Source organism: Pagrus pagrus (genome assembly GCF_965226575.1).
Source record: "Pagrus pagrus genome assembly, chromosome: 13".
NCBI classification, from domain to species: Eukaryota; Metazoa; Chordata; class Actinopteri; order Spariformes; family Sparidae; genus Pagrus; species Pagrus pagrus.
In genome coordinates this window covers 24,217,376-24,237,531 of record NC_140197.1, presented here as the reverse complement: position 1 = coordinate 24,237,531, position 20,156 = coordinate 24,217,376, and the positions used below count along the sequence as shown (strand labels likewise).

The window sequence follows — 20,156 nt, the reverse complement described above, 5'->3', positions numbered from 1 at the left end:
GTGCTAGCTATCACGGGCCACTTGGTTAGCCATGAAGACCCTCGCCTGGCGGCCATCGCTGCCAAGTAGCTAAGTAGCTAGAGAAGGATAAAACATTTTTCACAAAGGTAAGACTTACTGAACAACTATATCGAATATATTACATAGTTTATTACTTCTTCTGGATAACATTATGGTTAATGTGACATTTTTAATAAATTCCGTTACATGGCAAACGTGACTACGTAATACTTACGTATAATGTTAATATTAATCTGTATATAAGTATTTATTTTTCCACATTGAATAATGTGGAGTTGTAGATTTAGTAATTTCGACGTTAGTTTCTGATTGCTCAAGTATGGTCATGGTATTTTGAAGGTGTCACCGGAAGTCAAAATTTGCCATCATGGCTGGCATTTATGCAGATTTGAATTATCCTACATTAGGTTGTAGTTCCTAGCAAAAGCTAATAACTAATAACAAAGCTCATAACTTGGTGTATCATCAAGGTGTAGAATGCAAATACATACAGAGCATAACTTTTTTTTTAAATAAAATGACGTTACTTCCTTCCTTGTCGGTCACAAATATTGCAAAGAAGCACGTTAAAACAAAATAAAAACTTACCTCCATTTTGCCAACATTCTTCTTCTTCAGCGGTTAATTGTGGGGGCAAGTGGGCGGAGTCAAACGTTTAACTCCGCCCACATTGAGCCACTCCCCGATCTGCATCCAGGGGTACTTGGATACCTCTAATATCAGTATAATTGACTAATACACATTTGTCCAGTCTCAAATTAAACCAAATTTTTCAAGGATTTGCACATTTTGTTTCTGATCTTCAGAAAAATAAGAGACTAGACCCAGCTACAGACTAACATATTCCTCCAAATCATGTTTAGCTAACTAGCTTAGCCTAGTCTTTCTCAATATCTAAATCTCAGAATACTAATATCACCTGGGCGGTTGTAGGTTGATTGAGATGTGCATGACCCTTGACCTCGGACTCACATATATCTGGAAATGTAAGACAGATTAAGTCAAAAGGGATTTTAATGCCACCAACAATAGACTAATTGGTGAAACATTGCTTATCTTACAATATTTACTTTTTTATTGTTATTTGATCAATGACGTGGTTTGAAAGTTTCTTTTTGTTATTGAATTAAAGTTTGTGTAAATGAACTTACAAACATGGAAGATTACTTTCTAACACAAATCACACATGAATATTGTGGAACAATCAACATGTCTGCAAAAATAAGTCAAAATCTTTAAGGATTAGCATGATCAAGGTGATGTTGTGCAGTCTATCCTCAAATGGTCTCCATAAGTCAACACAAAATATCACAGGGGGGAGACTAACAACGATCTGGTGGCTTATATCACAGGATTTTCCAGCAGCAGTTACACACAATAAGCGTTGACATGTAAAATTGATTAAATCATTCTGTGTTTCCTACATAGTTACCATGATTTCAGAGACTATGAGATGGGCTGGACTGATGGTACTGGACCTCGCCTCTGGTGGCCCTCACCGCTCCCTGTTTCAGTGTCATGTCACCATGAGAGGTGGAGTCTGTAGACTTGCTGCTGCCCTGTGGGGACAGAAAAGGGTGGAGCCCCAGCAGCCAGGGGGGGAGTCTGGGGTGTGGGCCGGGTGTAAGAAGGGAAAAGTTTGACTGGGTGGTTTCACAGGGAGCAGAGGCATTTGAGTCAGGGCACACATGCCTCAGCTGTGAGAGGCCCAACTCCCCTTGGCTGGCTGGCATCCCAGAGCAGAGGCAGAGAGAGAGACACAGTGTGTGAGAGCGAGGGCGAAGAGAAAGTTTAGGTGTGAAGTAGACTAGAAAGAAGCAAACAAGTGGTAAAGAAAGTTGTCTGAAAGAAAATAGAAAGGATTAGGAGGAGATTTCTGTGCAGCGTGGCTCCTGCAGGTTGTTTTTCAGCAGTGTATTTTTATCTGTAGTGAGTGTGCAGACCGTGCGTGATCGGAGCTGACAGCCATGGCGGATACAGGTGTCAAAAAGGAGCACGCAACCCTGGAAGAAGTGGCCTATGATGACGAGGAGGTGGCTCTGGTGGGTGCTGCCACCGAGCCGGCAGTAGATGACGATGACCCTGCTGAGGAGGTGGACCTGGTGCTGGCCACCGGCCCCGGAGGCAAGAGCGAAGCTCAGATGAACGGGGTCATGGTTCTGTCTCTGCTAGACAAGATTATCGGGGTGGTGGACCAGATCCAGCAGACCCAGAACGGGCTCGAGGCCCGGCAGGAGGCCATGGAGAAGTCAGTGTCGAACATCCAAGGGGAGCTGGCGAAGTTGTCCAAGAACCACGTCGGCACGGCCAACACGGTCAACAAAATGCTGGACAAGGTACGGAAGGTCAGCGTCAACGTCAAGACGGTGCGCAGCAACCTGGAGAAGCAGGCGGGCCAGATCAAGAAGCTGGAGAACAACGAGAACGAGCTGCTCAAGAGACGCAACTTCAAAGTCCTCATCTACCAGGTGAAGTGGTGGGGGGTTACTTGAACACGGCAGTGTGCATATGAGCTTCTCCTTTTGTTATTTTTATCATGAGTAGCAGCAAATACTCTTTGTTTGAGAGAGAGCTGTGCAATATATCGATACTATATCGTCATCCTGATGCGAGACTTTCAGATTTCGGATATCGTTAGATCGCGATATGGCATAAGTGTTGTCTTTTACTGGTTTTAAAGGCTGCATTGCAGTAAAGTGATGTCATTTTCTCAACTATACCTGTTCTAATACTTGTGAGGCACCAATAGACATCCTTATAATATTGATATCGAGGTATTTCAGCAAAAATATTGTTAAATTATATTTTTCACCCCAAGTCCTTGCATTTATGAAGCGCGTTTGAGATTTCAAGATATCGAAACATGTATCGCGTATCGCAATTTAGCCTAAAAATATCCCAATATTATTTTAACGCCATATCGCCCAGTCCTACTTTCAGAATATGGTGGTCAGACTTTAACACAAATTTGCTGAACTTCCACTCACAGTACATGTTCATATTCCTGAAAAGGGGTGTGTTGCATTCCCCTCATGAGAAGGGAAAGTTGGTGAGCGAGTGTGAAATGCACCTGAGAATCTATCAAACCATCCGAGCAACCTTTTGACATCATCTCAGCAGAGTGAGTTAGAGTCTCACTGTGGCTCGAGTCGACCCTCGTTAGTGAAAATGAGAAGGGGCTGTGATCCTACCTCAGGATGGAGGATGCTGGCCAAAGCTTCGACTCTGTGCTTTCCGTGACATAAATGTCTGAATCACTCTTTTCCTAAATGAGGCCTTATGTTTACGAAGAACCAGTCACTGCGCCGCTCTGTTTAGAAGCTGTTGTGTAGTTTGTATTCACGCTCCTCTCACCGATGAAGGGAATACTATGAGCTTCCCTGGAAAAATGAAGGCAGATAGTGACCCCTCCCACTGCGAAGGACTGCATGATTACCTAATGAAACTATATAAAGACCAGTGGGTGTAAATACAAATATAAGGCCTATAAACACTGGCATGAGGGGCTACTTGAGACAAGACTGGAGACCAACGCCCCACTTCTGGGTGCTCAGAGGACAGATAGTTGGCAGGCTGCTGCCACTTGAGATGAAGATGTAGTTTTTATTATAAAAGATTTCCCAGAAGTGGGAGTGAATACACGGTGCCCAGTAGGGCTACAACTAACACTTATTTTCTGTGTTGATTGTTTTCACGGTTAATGGACTTGATTATTGGTCTGTAAAATGTCAGAAAAATGTGGATTAGTGTTTCTCAAACCCCAAGATGACGTCCTTAAAACGTCTCGCTTTGTCCACAGCTCAAAGATTTTTTAGTTTGCAGTTACAGAGGAGGCAAGAAAATTCACATTTAAGAAGGTGGAAACAGAGAATTCAAATGGATTCATCACTTAGCAAAATAGCTGACAACTAACCAATAAATCATTGCAGCTCTAGTGCACAGAAGTGCCCCTGAATACCTGGAGGCAGTATCAAATTTATGTTGGGGAGCATGGTAGCTCCTCCTCAGACAAACAGCTGAGATCACGAACATCTTAGAAAGAAAATGGGTAGAAATATAAAAAAATAACGAAGGAAATGATACGAATTCTCGGGTAAGAGTGGACCAAATATTGGTCTAACTGCTTCAATGTGCTGCGGCTAAACTCACAGCTTCTCATGCTCAAGAAATCACCTCTTAACTTCTGTAGTGTGCTCGCTGGAAAAGTGAGAAGATTTTCTTCAAACACATTAGTGATGGTGAATCTGAGAGGTGCAAGGCTCTCGTGAGTAGAGTTGCCCTCAGGATCTGCACTGGCAGGCAAACGTTTTCACACCCCCCTCCTCCTGGGATGTCCACTGTGGGAGCAGGTTACACTATTGGTATCTAGCAGAAATCCAATCATAGACACTGGCCTTAATAAATTACTCCGTAAAGCAGGTGTCTCCTGCTGTTTGTGACACTATGTAGTCTACTGCAAGCTTCTTTTACTGCAAGTGCAATTGTCAGCGTAGGAGAGTGTGCATACAACAGTTTGAACGTGTGTTTTTACTCTGACTGAGTTTTGTTTGTGCTTTAGCAGACACAATCAAAACCGTTGTCGTTGTCTCACCTGTAACGCTCTCATTGCCATCAAAACTTGATTACTGTCACATTTTCGAAGCGGTTGCAGGAGCTGCTGCAGCTCCCATGTTGCAGTAGCTGTTTCGGGCTCCCATGTTCTATTTATTGCCAGAGGAGGCCTGCACCGGGCTCAGTTTAATTCACTGACAGATAGGCTGGTCAGTTATTGGCAGCATAGCAAATCAGCACTGGCTCTCAGTCAGGTTTCACCCCTTTCCACTGTCTGTTTGTGTGCTAATGTGTTAGAGGGGGTTGAGTTTAGAGATAGGATGAGATCAGGGTTAGGCATGTAGAGGTTATGGTTTACTTGGTACTGCTAGTGCAGTGTGTCTGAGTGTGTGTGTGGCCATTCCTCACTGATATTACCTTTGACCCACAGTGTCAATGTCAAGTGAAGCTCACATGTGAGTAAGACAGGTGAACCACTTCAACTGCATTAACTTTGTGCCCTGCCTTATTAAACTGATACCAGCTTTAACTGAAGGTGCCGTATTTTTCTCTGCTGTCCCTCGGTCTCAATCTGCAATCTGAGAATAGACACATACTGCAGAATTTGTAGCACGGAAAGACTTTGACAGTGATGCTTTATAATTAAACCTGCAGTAGCGGTAGCACGCACGATCCCCCGGCAACAAGCAGGGTGGGGCCGTGAAGACACGTTTACCAAACGTATATTACACACACCGGCAGAGCTTTGATCTTTTAATAAAGTAGAAGTAGCAACGCCGCAATGTAGAAATACTATACAAGTATTATTATAAGTATTCAGCAGGTCAGGTTAAAACACAAGATTTTTTAAGAAATTAAATCCAAATGTATTAGTGGGTATATTGGGTGCATTGTTATGTGCTGGTGCACTAAAATGAAAAAAAGAAGACGCACCAGTGCAACAATGTAAAAGTAAGGCCGTGTATTTACATGTTTACTGTATAACTGGGGTCATCTGATTATCGGCCTGATATTCAGCTGATTATCTAAATCAGTGTTTTTTAAAGTGATTGCTGATAAAATAATTTAAAAAGTACAATTTTGCCTCCAGCATGTAATCGAGTATAAAGTAGCAGAATAGAGTGCCTTTATACACAGTACCACTAGCATCATCACTAATTTCAACTACTTTATGTACTGCATGGTAGCTAAATTATACAATAATTATACTGCAATAATACTTAATTGATTACAAAATTGTGTAGGACTTGAGTAAATGTACTCTGTATACATGAGTAATGTGAAAACGATGGTGTTACTAGAGTCTGTACTGTGGACTGTAGACTGTCGTCACTCTTGAACAGAGGAATCAGCAAAGAAAGTCCTTAGTTAAAAGATTGCACTTACATGTTCTGAGTTGTGAAATGAATTTGAGATGTACTGTGTGTTGGAGGCAACACATTTCCTTCCTCTGGACTTAGTGGAAGCGACCCTGCAGCAGCTGAGGGTCCTCCTACTGCTCAAGGCTCAACCAGCCTGTCATCGCAGCTCTGTAGGCTGCAAAATGGCCAACGATCTGACGCTTTCACACCCTGACTGCGTTTCCCCACTCTGACTGCGTTATGTCTGATATTGCTGTCTCTGAAAGACCACTTGTCTTTCCACGCGAAACATAATGATTCGAAATGAGTCCAAGTTTTCCTTATTTCCCGTTAGTCTCATATTGCTAGTCATTTGAATGTTTTATTTCAGCCCCACAAGTCTGATTTCCTGTTGTAATGTTTTCTAATAGCAGTAGCTGTCAGGAAATACACTGATGAAATGGTTTATGAATAATATTGTGGTTGCAAATGCTGTAAATGTCTCTCAAGAGGCCTTTCTGTTTCTGTAGCAACTCCATATTCAAACAAACAAAGGAGCGTTTGACTTTTTGAACAGCTGAAAAGTGATTCTGCTGGAAAATGACTACAATTACAATTAATCAGTATGTTAAAGGGTTGTAGAAATAGTCATATTTTTTTTTATTATTAGAGCTGATTGATGGCAGGAGGAGAAAAGGTATCTTGTCAGTTAGCTACAGTAGTGCTGGTGCCCTTTTCCAAATAGCTGAGGTATATGCTCATCCTCAGACCAGGCAGGCAACAGTAGGAGACTTGTGTGGAGTAGGGTGTCCTGCTGCGTGACAAACTTTTTTCATTTCAGGAAGTTCTCAAAGGTAAAAGTATCCTTTGGCCTCTGTGCAGACACCTCAGTTCACCAATATCACTGATGCTCAGTAAACAGGTACCAGTGAGGTCCTAGGCGGTTTTAATCACCTGCTGCAGAGGCTTCCTGCCCTAAGATTGTAGTAAGACATTGTTGTATCCATCCTTTAAACATTTTAAGTCCAGAACTGTTCTGCTTTTTAGCAGTTCAGCCTTTTACCAGGTTTTACATTGGGAATGATGTCTCACGTGGACAAGTTGCCACTAGTGTGTGTGTGTGTGTGTGTGTGTGTTAAAGAAGCACTGCAGTTTCTTTCTAGGGGTCACATGTCTGTTTCATAATGCACATTATCTGTTTTATTAGGTGGATTAATCCGGTTGATGCAATGTGATAGTGTTTGTCCATCAGAGTGTGAGACTGTACTGCTGTGAGTCTGGATTCAGGGTGTATTTGGCTGCAGTTCAGGGACAGCGATAGCCATGTGGTCGACTCTATCAGAGAGATGTAAGTCTTCTCAGTTACAGTCTACTTATTCCACACCAACCTCACAGGGCTTTCAGAGCTCAGATCGCAGCCAGCGAGCCACAGCCCACTTTTCTTTAATAGCTTTTAACCCTGACCAGATTGTAACAACTTCATTTCACTTACTCCAGACACAGAGATCCAGCCAAGGCTTTTTTTGGCCACTTCAGCTTTCTGGTATTTAGCTAAACCCTTGCAGGCAGTTTGTTTGGAACCAACTCGACCAAAAAGCACTCGACCGGCAGAACCAAGTTAGCATTGTGATTCATCCCGCTGGTATCCCCCTGCCTCTCCTGTCAACATGCCCACTTGCTCTCCTCCCTTCTTCTCAGTTTCTCTCCCCTATCACTCCCCACTATCAACTTAGCCGTTTCTACTCCCACTCAGTCATCTAATCCAGAACCAAGGGCACTCCTCATTCACTATTTGCTACAGCCCTTGTACACTTAGTCGCCCCCTTCCACTCTCTCCTCTGTCCTTGTCTCCTGCAGCGCTCTCCTTTCCCGGGCTAGTGGAAAGATATCTGGCAGGCTCCACATTTCACTGTTGCATGTCAGCTTCTATGTCGAGCCGAGTTCGAGGAGTCCAGTTGTTCATGTTCGTGGGTCGCTTATGAGAAAGACCAGGGCATTCATGACAAAGAAACAATCAGATATACAGTATGTGATATTATAAAGAAGTATTTTTGAAGGTTAAGATAACCGTTGATGAAACATTACTTTGCCAACACAGGTGTGACCTCCGTTCAATTTTAAATACATCTCCTAAAAATTTGCTCAAGGAATAGTTCAACATAGTTCCTAAATGAGAAGAGTTAGATAAGATGATCAATACCATATCTAATGTATTTACACTAAATATGAGGCTGCTGCCATCAACCTGTTAGCTTGATAGCAAAGGGACCGGAAACAGGGCGGGACACAGCTAGCCTGACAAAGTCTGCCCACCAGTGACCCTGAATAAACCAAATGAACCTCTAATTGAACATGTTATGTCCTGTTGTTTTAATCCACACAAAAAATGTAGGCCCAAGTATTAAAATGACTCATTACTGGACTGTTTTGTGGCCAGGAGTGCGCTCTCTGGAGTCAGATTGTTACCGTGAGTTTGCCAGGAAACCAGAGGAGACTCCAGGAAGTACAGTCATGGTCTAACGCAAATTGTTGTTTTGTTGTAACAGCCTAGATAGAGCCTGTCAATTGATTATATAATTGGATTTGTTGCCTTTTGATAGAGTTAGGCGAGCTGTTTCCTCTATTTTTCGGTCTTATTGTTAAGCTAAGTTAGTCATAGCTCCATATTTCATATATGTGAGAGAGGTATTGTTCTCATCCAACTCTCAGCAAGAAAGAAAATAAGTGTATTTCCCAAATAATCAGACATGTCCTTAAAAGTCACGCTTCTGCCCCATTCCTCTTTTCATCTTCATCATCTTTCTTTCAACATCGTGGAGCCAGAACTGAGTTTCTCTTGGCATGCTTGACCAAATCTGGATGTTGTAACACTCTGATTCTCTCTCTCTGTTTTCTATGACACACTTACGGTTACACACACATTTCGTACGCCACAAGGAACAAATGACAATATTATTTTTGTTTCATTTGTAATTGTTTTACATTTTGAATAGATCTAAAAAAACATTGTCCTTGCTTTGAAAGCCCTTCTGTCTTGGATGTCACTGTGGAAAATGATCATGTACTGCAAACAGGAGCGTACCAACAAGCATCCTCTGCTATTATTCATCTTGTTTTTCTGTTTATAAAAAGACCGGCCATTCTGAACGCTCGAAACTGAAAGGTTAAGGGTTGGTCTGACATAATTGGACTCACTGTAATTGTATAGACTCCCATTCAGAACGTTTGCTCTCTGCTCTGCTTTCTCAGATCGAGTTTACAACACTGTGTGCTGTGTGTCTGACGTGCAGGAAGAGGATTTGCTGATAGTGTTACTGTAGCCTTTCCTGTACTGCTCATTGGGATATACAGTTTGTACAGCAGAAAGTTGATCCCTGCTATTCACTTCAGGACCATTACAATCGTTTTTCAGGGCCACTTCGAGTCGGTGGAGAAAAAAGTTAGTCTGGAGTCTGTGAGTTGTTTCTCCGAGGACACGCCGAGCTAGTTGTCCTATTAAAATAACTACATTTTATGTGTCCTGATTCCTGATCAGCCCCCAGCTGCCTTCTTGTCTCACTGAACATCCCCATCCCACAACCGCAGACAGGATTTACCAGCTGGAAGACCGATCAGGTCGCCCCTCGATTTGAACAGTTGTAGTTGTCATCCAGCGTCTTGGCCGGCAAACAGAAATGTGTCCTCATACCACATCGTCACAGCCCGGTGGAAGCTGACGATACCCTCCGTGCTGTTTATTCCAAGATTTGTAGGCACACCCTTCGTCTATGAGGCCACAGCCAAATTATCTGAGATAGTGTATTAAAGGAAGCGGCTATGTTGGTTTTGATTATAAATACACCAGCAGTAATGGAATGATATGGTGTAGTGTCCTGTTTCATTGAGTGGGTCTAAATTTAGCAGTCAGCAGCACCAATTGATTGATTAATTGGCTGGATACGTGTTTGTGTGGGCTTCTCTCCAGATAAATGTGTTGTTGGGTTCATGCAACTGGTGTGCACTCATTATATCTACACGTGTAATGACAGGTAATTCCTTTTTTTTATTTCTTATTCTTTTTAGCATTAATTGAAAGGATATCCCGATGAAAATTCTTCACGTGGACATTGTTCCTGGGCAAACACGATACATACTGGGGCTGGATATCTCAAAACTTTTGCAAATAAAACTTAAACTACCTGCAAATAGCGTGCGAAAGCAAAGTCTGGTATGCACAAACCTTCAGTCTGCAGTGCAGCAGTCAGGTTACCCTGGTGGTAAATTACCCAATGCTGCTGCGGCAGCTCGCTTTTCTTGTCACTGGCATGTGAGTTATAGGCTGTCACCGAGAGCCTGCCAGGGCGCTCTGTGGGTTTTTGCACCCTTGGGATTAGACTTTGCATGCACATGGATGTTTCAGATGATTCATCTATAAATAATATAAATCATTCTTAAATGATGTTATCGGTGAGATGCAACCTTCGAAGGGGAAAGTTATCATTTCGGCCCTTATTTTATCCATATGTTCTTGGTTTGTCACTTAAATAAGCAATTTTATAACACACAGTTTGTCATGAAAAGAAAGCATTCATCCAAAGTTTGGGAAAATATTGTTTGCGTTTCAGTTAAATAGTACTTCCAAGGACTTACAGCTACAAAGACACATAAAACCTCTACAGCCTGTCAGATTTTCCATCTATATTGTCCCAGTCACAGTATTAAGTATCACAGAAACAATAGCTCAATTCAGAACAAACCAGTGTGGGTGACTGGCTGTGTTCCTTAGCTCCCAGTGTTATCTGGCAGGAGTCATTGGTCATTAATGACTATATTGGCCTTTTTCATGCCCTGTTTTTAATAACACATCCTGTGCTTTGCACAGAGAAGAATAAGGACACTGTTTCACTTTTGAAAGCTCTTCATGCTCACTGCAGAAGGACATGCAATTTCATGCTCGTGCCTTCCAACTTGTACCTACTGTACCCCTTTAGTGTAAGTCTGAATGGTACCGTCACAGAAAAAGGGATAGTTATATAATATGTTCCAGCACTGTAGCTGCCAGTTCACACACAGACGTAAATGGAAAAGTAAATTTTCTATCTTTGCATGGGACTAACTCTGGGATTCCAGTGGTTTCAGCGTTATGGATGTGGGAAGGCTGAGCTGTGGAAAAGGGCTTCCCCCTTCAGGTCCCCGTGTGCGAAATCACAAATCACTGTGACAGACAAACCAAGGAACTCCCTTCCTGTGGTGTGCACTGTAACATGACATCGCCATGTTGGCCGTGTGGTACACAGAGCCCCTTTCTTTGGATGAATCTGTCTATAGACCGAGTGGGATTGGTTGTTAATGTTTCCATTACCAACAGGGATCTTAAACACAGCACCGCACGAATAGGTTGTTCTGAAAAAAAACCAAAAGAGTTTCGAGAAACAGAATTTGCATTGTTCCCTCAGGCATGAGTCACCCAAAAATGCATGAGATAGTAGGCAGCTGGACCAGTCATCTGTGAATTGTTTGAGCCTTATTTAGGAGAGTGGCGGAGGCATCAATACTAAGGACCAGAGCACATAAGTGTCCTTATTTTAGCCTCCGAACACTCTATAGGGATCAAAGCATCGCGATTCAAGCCTCTGCGGGGACTATAACACGCAAACCTGCACCTCTGTGTCATGTCAATCTTTCGTTTGGCCTTTTCCCATTCTGGAGGGGCGGAAGGGTCAGTGATATCACTCATTGTGAAAGCTGAGTGCACAGCTGCAAGGACTGGACAGGATCAGACAGCTGCCCCTGTGATTCACCGAAGAGGCCTTTCATCACACTGCCTTAAAAGGAATGCCGTGTGTGTCTGTCAGTGTGTGTGTTTATCTACAAGCCAGTGAGTTGCTAAATGTCCGCATGCATGTAGGTGGATCAGGCTCGTAATGTTAATGTGCATGGATTTGGTATCTAAACAAAAGTGTCTCCACTTACCAACCACTCAGGTATTGAAGAATCAGAATCAGAATATATTCCTTGTCTGGATAATGTTTGACACAATGTCATTGGTGCATTACTGAAAGAAATACAGTTTTTTTTCCATAGCATGTGTTTTAATCATAACCGTATACATTTAACTGATCATTATTTTAAGTTTTTTGAATAAAAGCACAGAATAATAACTGTAGCCTGCAGATCCACCTTGCAATAGCACAGAGCAGACAACGGGGTCATTTTTGATTGCATAAACCGTGCAATCAAAACACACATCTTTTTTAGAGACATCATGACGTGGTATGATGTACAAACAACATATTTAAATAACTAAGCAAGACTATTGGACCGGGTGAAGGTCTTGTAACAGCAGAGAGAGACAGAGAAGGGGATGGAGAGAGGCTGTGGTCTCTGTTGAGCTGATTGAGAATAGTTTGCTCTGTTGTCCATGGTAACAGTCAATGATTAAATTATCCCAGAGACCTCGCATGAGTCAGACGCAGAAACATTTGCCTCTGATAATATTTAGACAACGAGAAAGCATTGCTGTTGTTATATGAATGCCTTACATTTTTAGATTTTTTTTTTTTTTTTGAAGATTACATAATTTTCCCCATCGTTTGAGAAAATAGTTTTTTAATAGGTTGTTGCTGTTTAGCAAAATCTTTCCCCTCAGTCTGCTGGGTTTTTTTTTTTTAATTGCGCCTCCTGTGTTGTTCCTCCCACTGAGAGACGGCTCAGACAGTTGCTGGCTTGTCTGAGCAATTCAAACACACACACACACACATTCAAGAACCCACTCTCCAGCCATCTTTTCCATGAGGTATGATTCACGCCACTTTTGGAGGAAAGAGACATTAGCAACAGACCACCTTCTTACTGAGTAGAGCACACATGCACTCAGTCACCACTCCCCTGGTACCTGTCTGTATACACACACACACACACACACACACACACACACACACACACACACACAGTGCCGACTTTTCCATTGCTGGTAAGTGGGAGGAGAGAGGAAGGTTACACAGGCACACTAATGGACTTACCATCTTCCTCCTCAAGCCTCAAGCTCCCCGTCTCTCCTTTTGTAATCAGGCACAGAAACCCAAACAGGGTTTGCTGATATTATCACAATTTCCACAGATTCAGATGTCTGAGCAATGTGTCTGTTTTTGGTAAAAAATGTAAAATTCAAAGAGATGTCTGTCAAGATTGTTTTTGTTTTGTTTGTATTTATGTTTAAAAACATTACTATCGACATTTATAATCTATACAACATCTATAATGTTAGCAGCTTTTTCTTAAATTACCTAATTATTAGCATCAGTATCGGCCCATATGCTCTATCAGCGTTATTTCACATCACAAGAAATATTAATGCACCGACAGAAGCTTACAACTTGACAAGTTTGTGAGGGATAATGTCAAAATGTGACCAGTAACCAGTTAAACCAAAAAGCCTTATTCACAGTCATTAACAAACCCAGAGTCAACACTGTATGGAAATCCTTCGCCGTGTGTTGAGTTGTGTTTTCCATACATTTTCAGGTTTATGTCAGAGTTTGGCTGTGTGCAGTGATGATTAAAATTAAGCAGCACATAGCTTTTGTGAGGTAGGGAGCTGACACGGTCCTAGGCCAGTTGTAATATCAGTGTTTTGTATGACCTCAGCTATTCTCAGGATGCCGTGCACTGCCGTTTTTCCATTGGCCGCAGAAGGTTCCTGTTCAGGCTGCTACTTCTTATGAAAAGTGCTCACAGTTTGGCTTCATGGAAAAAAATGTTTATAACTGGGTTTCTGTGGTTGAGGGTGTGTGTACCTGTTTCAGCGTGAATATTTACATGCACGCACAGTTATTTACTTGTATGTGTGTGTATTATACACAAATGTTGTCTTTCCTAAGGGCTGTTTTTTTCCAGGAACACAAGAGGTACACTTTTGTAAATGTAAGATTAACACAGATCAACATTTAGCCCACCTGCCAAATTCACCCTACAGCAGCGAACAAGTTTTGCCAGGGACATATGAAGTCACCTGGACAGCTTCTTAGCAGCTATTCACAGTCTAAAGTGTATTTATGTGATTAATGCCACTGTGAGTACACATGTTTACTGTGTGTGGGTTTATTTTTAAAGGCTTCATGAAGTTCTAGTCAAACGTCTGGTCACATTCAACACTTTGCATAATTTTGTCCCATTCGGTTTCCCCGTCATATTACATCATTCTGACAGAATCTATGGAAAATTGTGGGGGTAGGATTATGTGCTAATGCATTCAGAAATATCTCCCAGTAATCAGTGCATTCACTTTGCTCTGCATTCATGTCGAAAAAGCAGCTGCAGAATTTATTTCAGTTTAATTGTAATGCGCTCACAACGACTGAGAACCTCATGTCTGTATATTGTTGTAGAGATGTCAGCTGCTTATCCAGCTAAATTTCACCACCCCCAGAGACAACATGAGCAGGTGGTTTCTATGGTGACAGGCAATGTGTTTATCTGTTGCTGTGTGGGAGGCGAGGGTGTTGTGTGGTTAGGGGGGGGTGTCGGTGGGACTGAACGCTTCGGTGGCCGGTAGCCAGAGAACGGTAGATGGAATCCAGAGAGAGGGAAAGGCCAGCCCAAAATAAACCCATACAGAGCGGGTCGGCCGGGCCCACACCATACACGGCACCAGATAAGGAGGCAATGCCCATTTTATGATGGATCATATGGCAATATTTGAACTGCCCAGGGAGATTTGCCGATCACATGACCGAACAGGTGTTTTGTTTTTCTTACAGAAGGTTGATATCCAGTAGAGAAATCTAAATATTGCACATTACTAATGACATAACACTACAAAACCCAGCTTCATGATGTATTTGTTGTGTTCAAACCCACATTCTACTTTGATATTGAAAGTGACAAGCCAAGATGTGTCTCAGTTGAACATCTCATAATAGATGAGACCACACTGAAGACAAAGTTAACTGTCATGCTACCTGATCATGTGTTAGCTTTCGTTTCCTGTACACTACTCTAGTATGAGCAGTGTGTATCTTATCCCCCTCAGATGTCCTGCAAGTCAAGATGCTAAATTGCAGGACATTTATTTGTGAAGTAAATTGCCATTTGCAACGAATACAGCCACAGAGAGTAAAAGCAGCAATGATTTTATCATCTAAATTGACAGCTAGGCAGGTGGGAGAGAAAGAGTGATTAAGCTTCAAATGAGAGTGGGTGATGAATATGTTTACTCACGTCAGAGGTGATGCATACATTTAATCTGTCACCATGGTGATTAATTTGGCAAGTTATCGCTGCCCTATTAAACTGTTTTATAATATTCTCAAATGAGTTGGTGTGAAACCTTATGGTGGAGACATCTGCTAACAGTCAGCGGTGCTTTTATATCTGTTTCAATTATTCATGTGAGATTCAGTCTGCATGTGGCAACAGGCTGAAAAACACTGTGATTCATCCTGGTAATGCTAAAAAATGGTGAAGACATGGAAATGAATTAAAGGATGCTTTCATTTTGCTTTGTTTTTCCATATTTGAGGTTATTTACATAGAAGATGTGCTTAACCTTTAAGAGTTTAGCCAAAGACTTAACATTGCATGAAAGCTGTTTTGATAAGAACTATTAATATGATGGCAGAAGTGTCTGCAGTGGCCATGATGATGATGACTTAATCCCATGTTTCTACTAATTCAGTGAAGATGATGATGCTGCAAGTATTAAAGAAGAGAAGCAGTGAGGTGCATCAGGGTGGGACCTCTAATCCCTCTAGGGGTCACAGACATGCTGTTAGCAGGATAACATTGTTGGCATAGTGCTGCCTCTCCCTCTGTGGATATCTTGTACCACAATGACAGTGTCCTGCCAAACAATATGGAAATATCGTTGCTGCAGTACTGATTGATTGTTTGCACTCAGCATTAAAGGAGTGCAGTTTGTTGTTTTAACAGGTGATATGCCTTTTTAATGGAAAAACCTTTAGCAACAACTGCACTGTAAACATGCTGACCTTGTTTTGGTCAATTGGTTTTAAAAGTTAAGGTTTTTTTTCTGCATTGCTCCATTTAGTACTGATAGTACGGCTGCACGTGTGCGTTTACACAAGTTATTTGTCCGACCCGGTATGAAATTGCTGTACTGCTGTGCTGCAAATTACATAGTTGAAGTGAAACCGCACTAACCACCAAGTCTTTCCATTGAAGTGAAAGCAACAATTTAAATTACATAACATCTATAATTTATAGATCTTGGTAATCTATACATTTTCTAAATATTTGTAACAATAAAATCCCATATAAAGTCCTCTTTAATTACTGGATTTGACTAAAAATTAGTCCTTTAAGTCACAATAATGAAAGTGTGTGAGTTATAGAAAAAATAAATTGCAGGAAACAAACCTGTGGTTAGATGTTAAGCCTGTTGGCTTTAGTTTCAAGATGACTGTACTCATAATATGTTTTCATTTTAGGCCCATAGTTATATTATGTGTAATGTATGTGACTACACTAGCTTATGGTCTTACCTTTTTTTAAGTTTATTTTTTAGGAAATGTGAGATAACTGGGTCAATGGTATACATTGTTGGTATACCATTGCCACCACTAGATGGCAGTCTACACTAGCTCCCAGCAGTGAAATGTTGTGTGCACTTACTGTGTAGATGACATGTGTAGTATCATTCTCACCTTTTCAATTTAATTTCTCAGCCAAAGGCCATTAACTTCCCTTCCTCAGGCTGATGATTTTCACTTGACATATTAAATGAAATTCCATAATTTACATTAATCACACCATACAATCAGTGCAGCAGCGTGTCTGCTAATTTTGGAGTAAATGTCAAATTGAAAAAGTTCACACATTGTGTTCCCTTAATATAATGCAGCTGTGGCTGAATAGTCTTGTGTTTTGCTTATCGTTCCTATTTTTCTTCCTCAGGACCAAGTGAAGCCACCGAAGACATCCAAAACCAAGACAGCAGAGACGGTCGTTGAAGGTAAAGCCGTGGAGGGACTGGAGCAGATACGTGAGGAGGGACAAGAGGGTGTCCCAGACAATCTCAACCCAGACGAAGAGGTGGAGATTGAGGAGATTATCGAGGAGTCTCGTACCAAGCGTCTTCAACGCACCACCAAGCAGCAAGTGGACAACATAAAGAAAGCCTTCTCCAAAGAGAAAATGGAGAAGACAAAGATAAAGACCAAGGAGAACTTGGAGAAAACCAAACAGAGAACCCGCGACAACCTGGAGAAGACGAGACAGAGAACCCGCGACAACCTGGAGAAAACCAAGCACAGCCTGGAGAAGAAGATTGGCAAGCTCGGGACCCGCATGACCCCCAATATGGAGCGTCGGGCAAAGATGAAGAGCTCGAAAGACAAGGTGAAGAAGTCCCTCACCCCTGACCACACAGTCTACGCCCGGTCCAAGACCACTGTGTACCGTGTGCCTCCCTTCACCTTCCATGTTAAGAAGATCCGAGAAGGGGAGGAGGAGGTGTTGGAGAACACAGAGATGGTGGAGGTGACCGAGGCCGAGGACCAGCCAGGGGGAGAGGAGAACGGGTTGGGTGTGCACGTGGAGGTGGAGGAAGGGGAGCTGGTGCATGTAGACACCCCGGAGATGGAGGCTCTGTTGGAGGTGACTGAGGACTCTCAACTTGTCAGCGTGGAGCCAGACCACCTAAAGAAGGCCCAAAGCGAATAGAGCATCCCAGCTCTGCGGAGAGAGATAAAAGGAAAAAGAGGGGAACCGAGTCTTGATGAATGAGTCTAATCACAAGGACACAATATTAGTCGTAGGGACTTTCTAGACGTGATCACAATCTATGACGTCTCATCTGTTTTCTGATCTCTTTTTATTGTTCCCAACAGGAATGACTTTCATATTTGCTCCTCTTTAGCATATAAATAAGAAAAATTAAATAAAAACAAAGCTAGCTTTTGAAAGATGGTGCAGGCTGACTGGTTATCTTAGACCTGTATGTTTGTTGTATTTACTGTTTGTTGTTGGTTTGATAAATAGATATATAAGGCTATAAGAAAAATAAAGATATAAATAGTCTTTGCTATTGAGATGTATAATATAATATTTGCCATGTATGATATGCACCTTAAGAGGTATGGTAACAGGAAGTTGTTGGCAGGATTTGTGTTTTAATGGATGGTTTCAATGATGTTATGAGCGTGTGCTAAACAAACAATTAACGATAAGGCAAGGCTCAGGCCTACAGAGGGGATAAAGAACTGAGGAGACAGGTGGAGAAGTAATCATTGACTTAAAGAAGAACATGTTAGAAGCATTAGTGAATAAAGCTTATATGCTGCCAATCACTCAGGCATTGTGCCAAATGTTACGATATAATGTTTATTACAAATGCTATTGACTAAAAATGTAGCTTAATCTAGCTAAAGTACATCAAAAACATTAAAACACTAATAAATTAAACTGTTAGAGTATTTAAACACTTACACATAGCACTATATGAAAGTTACGTCTATGAACTTGTAACAATCATTTTTAGATCTAATGTTTAATGTTGCAAAGCAGGTCAATATCCTGTATAGACATTTTTTGTGCTTTGATTAAAAAGTTTGTGAGCAAAGGATTATGAAGACCTTGAAAACGCCATAAAATCACCCTGCTATATTTATTGCATCTGGACATGATGTATATTCGCTGACTTCCACCTAGCACACCTCGCACCGAGGAGAAGAAAAATGACTTTGTCACCATGGTCACAGCTCATCACAGTACATTTGCACATCCCTATTAAATTTTCTGAGTGTAATTGCAGGCAGAAAAATGATGGTCTGAAGAAGAAAATGACAGTTTAATGACTCAAGACGTAACACGTGGAGATGCAAATATCATCCTAAATGCAGTCTAAGTGAGACGGCACACTGCCAAGTTCTAGGAATGGCAATGAACCTTGACAAATGTCAGAACCGTGGGGCAGCATGCTCTTTTTCACAAATGTTTTAGCAGAACCCGAGTACAATCTTGTGTAGTTCTTCAGTATTATAAAAGGAATATCCTTCCTGAAGCCATCTGACCATAATTCATAAATGAGGTTATCATTGCGTATTAGAGAAGATGATCATGCAGGATTAGAGGACTTCATGACAATTGGATTGTAGTTATCTGGGCCTGATGTAAAATTGCAATAGCAAAGTTCAATCATTGCCAATCATTAATGGTGTAAAACGAGCACACAGGGCTGCAGACATGACAGGAAGAAGGTGCTCCTATTGTCCTCCCTGGAGACTGTGTGATCTTGATGTGGTGCAGACACGCAGAGGCCCACTGCGTAGCATGGAACACCATTAAAATAATCAATGGGCTGGGGAATGCAATTAAGAAGAGTGCTCCCTGCGAGCACTGAGCAGGGTAGAGAGCAGTGAGAAGGACGGAGAACAATGGCGTGTGATCATGTGTGTGTTTGTGTGAATGTTTGTGTGTGATTGTGAAAAGTAAGTATGTGCATACCATATATCCACACTGACATTTTGCTGTAACTCCAAGTTAATGTTTCATAAGGGCAAATAAATCAAATACAGGCTTGTGAAATCACATAGGCTTATGATTATTATAGAAGTATCCTTTTTATAGATCTTTTGTCAAACATGTCCTCATTGTTTAGCACATTGAACACTGAAACACTTGTAAGATATTGGTCCCTTTTTAAAAAAAAGAAGTGTTTGTTTGCAATCATGTATATTTTGCCTTGTTTTGAGCTACTGGCTATTAAAAAACAGAACAAGCCAGCAATAAGCGTGAGGTAGGTGATGCACAGCCTATATTAAGACGTTGTTATTGTTAAAATAATGATCAGTTACACAATTGTGACACAATTGCTCTCGGTGTTATTGATTCATATACAAATAATGAGCTAATAATAAGCTTATCCGTTCTGTTGTGTTTAAGGCCTCTTTTGCCTAACCACTTCAATAAAAATAAAAGCTTACTGAATAATAAATACTGCCTTTTTTATTGTCCTTAATTGTGTGAGCATTCTACACTATGTATAAACTCGATTAAATATATTTAATATATCATAAAGAATTATATTAAATACATCACATTGTGTGTCAGATTATGTGTTTTATTCTATTTGTTTACCTACTGTGAGGGGAGGCTTGGGCCCACTGAACTGTGATTAAGGGATGTCAATAATGAACAGCACTGGTGTTATTAAACTCTTGATGACGTCGACACTGCCAGTAACTCAGATGACTTCCAGCCTGGCTGCTCCGTCGAACTGCTCGTCCTCCCTCCGCGGGAAAATGA

The 20,156-nt window shown here is 41.5% G+C and overlaps 1 protein-coding gene across 1 annotated transcript; it reads left to right on the top strand.

Moving 5' to 3' along the window:
• The first annotated feature begins 1,666 nt into the window (after positions 1 to 1,666).
• cavin1a (caveolae associated protein 1a) lies at positions 1,667 to 19,439 on the top strand. The gene is made up of 2 exons (XM_084371669.1): positions 1,667 to 2,489; positions 16,806 to 19,439. Exons 1-2 carry the CDS (start codon positions 1,989 to 1,991, stop codon positions 17,571 to 17,573), a joined length of 1,269 nt encoding a protein of 422 aa, XP_084227795.1. The 5' UTR covers positions 1,667 to 1,988; the 3' UTR covers positions 17,574 to 19,439.
• The last annotated feature ends 717 nt before the right edge of the window (positions 19,440 to 20,156 follow it).

Excerpts from the sequence above, each read along its gene's own strand:
- cavin1a (XM_084371669.1), top strand. The coding sequence starts at position 1,989 with ATGGCGGATACAGGTGTCAAAAAGGAGCACGCAACCCTGGAAGAAGTG. Across the intron at positions 2,490-16,805 it reads TCAAAGTCCTCATCTACCAG|GACCAAGTGAAGCCACCGAA; the intron begins GTGAAGTGGTGG and ends TTTCTTCCTCAG.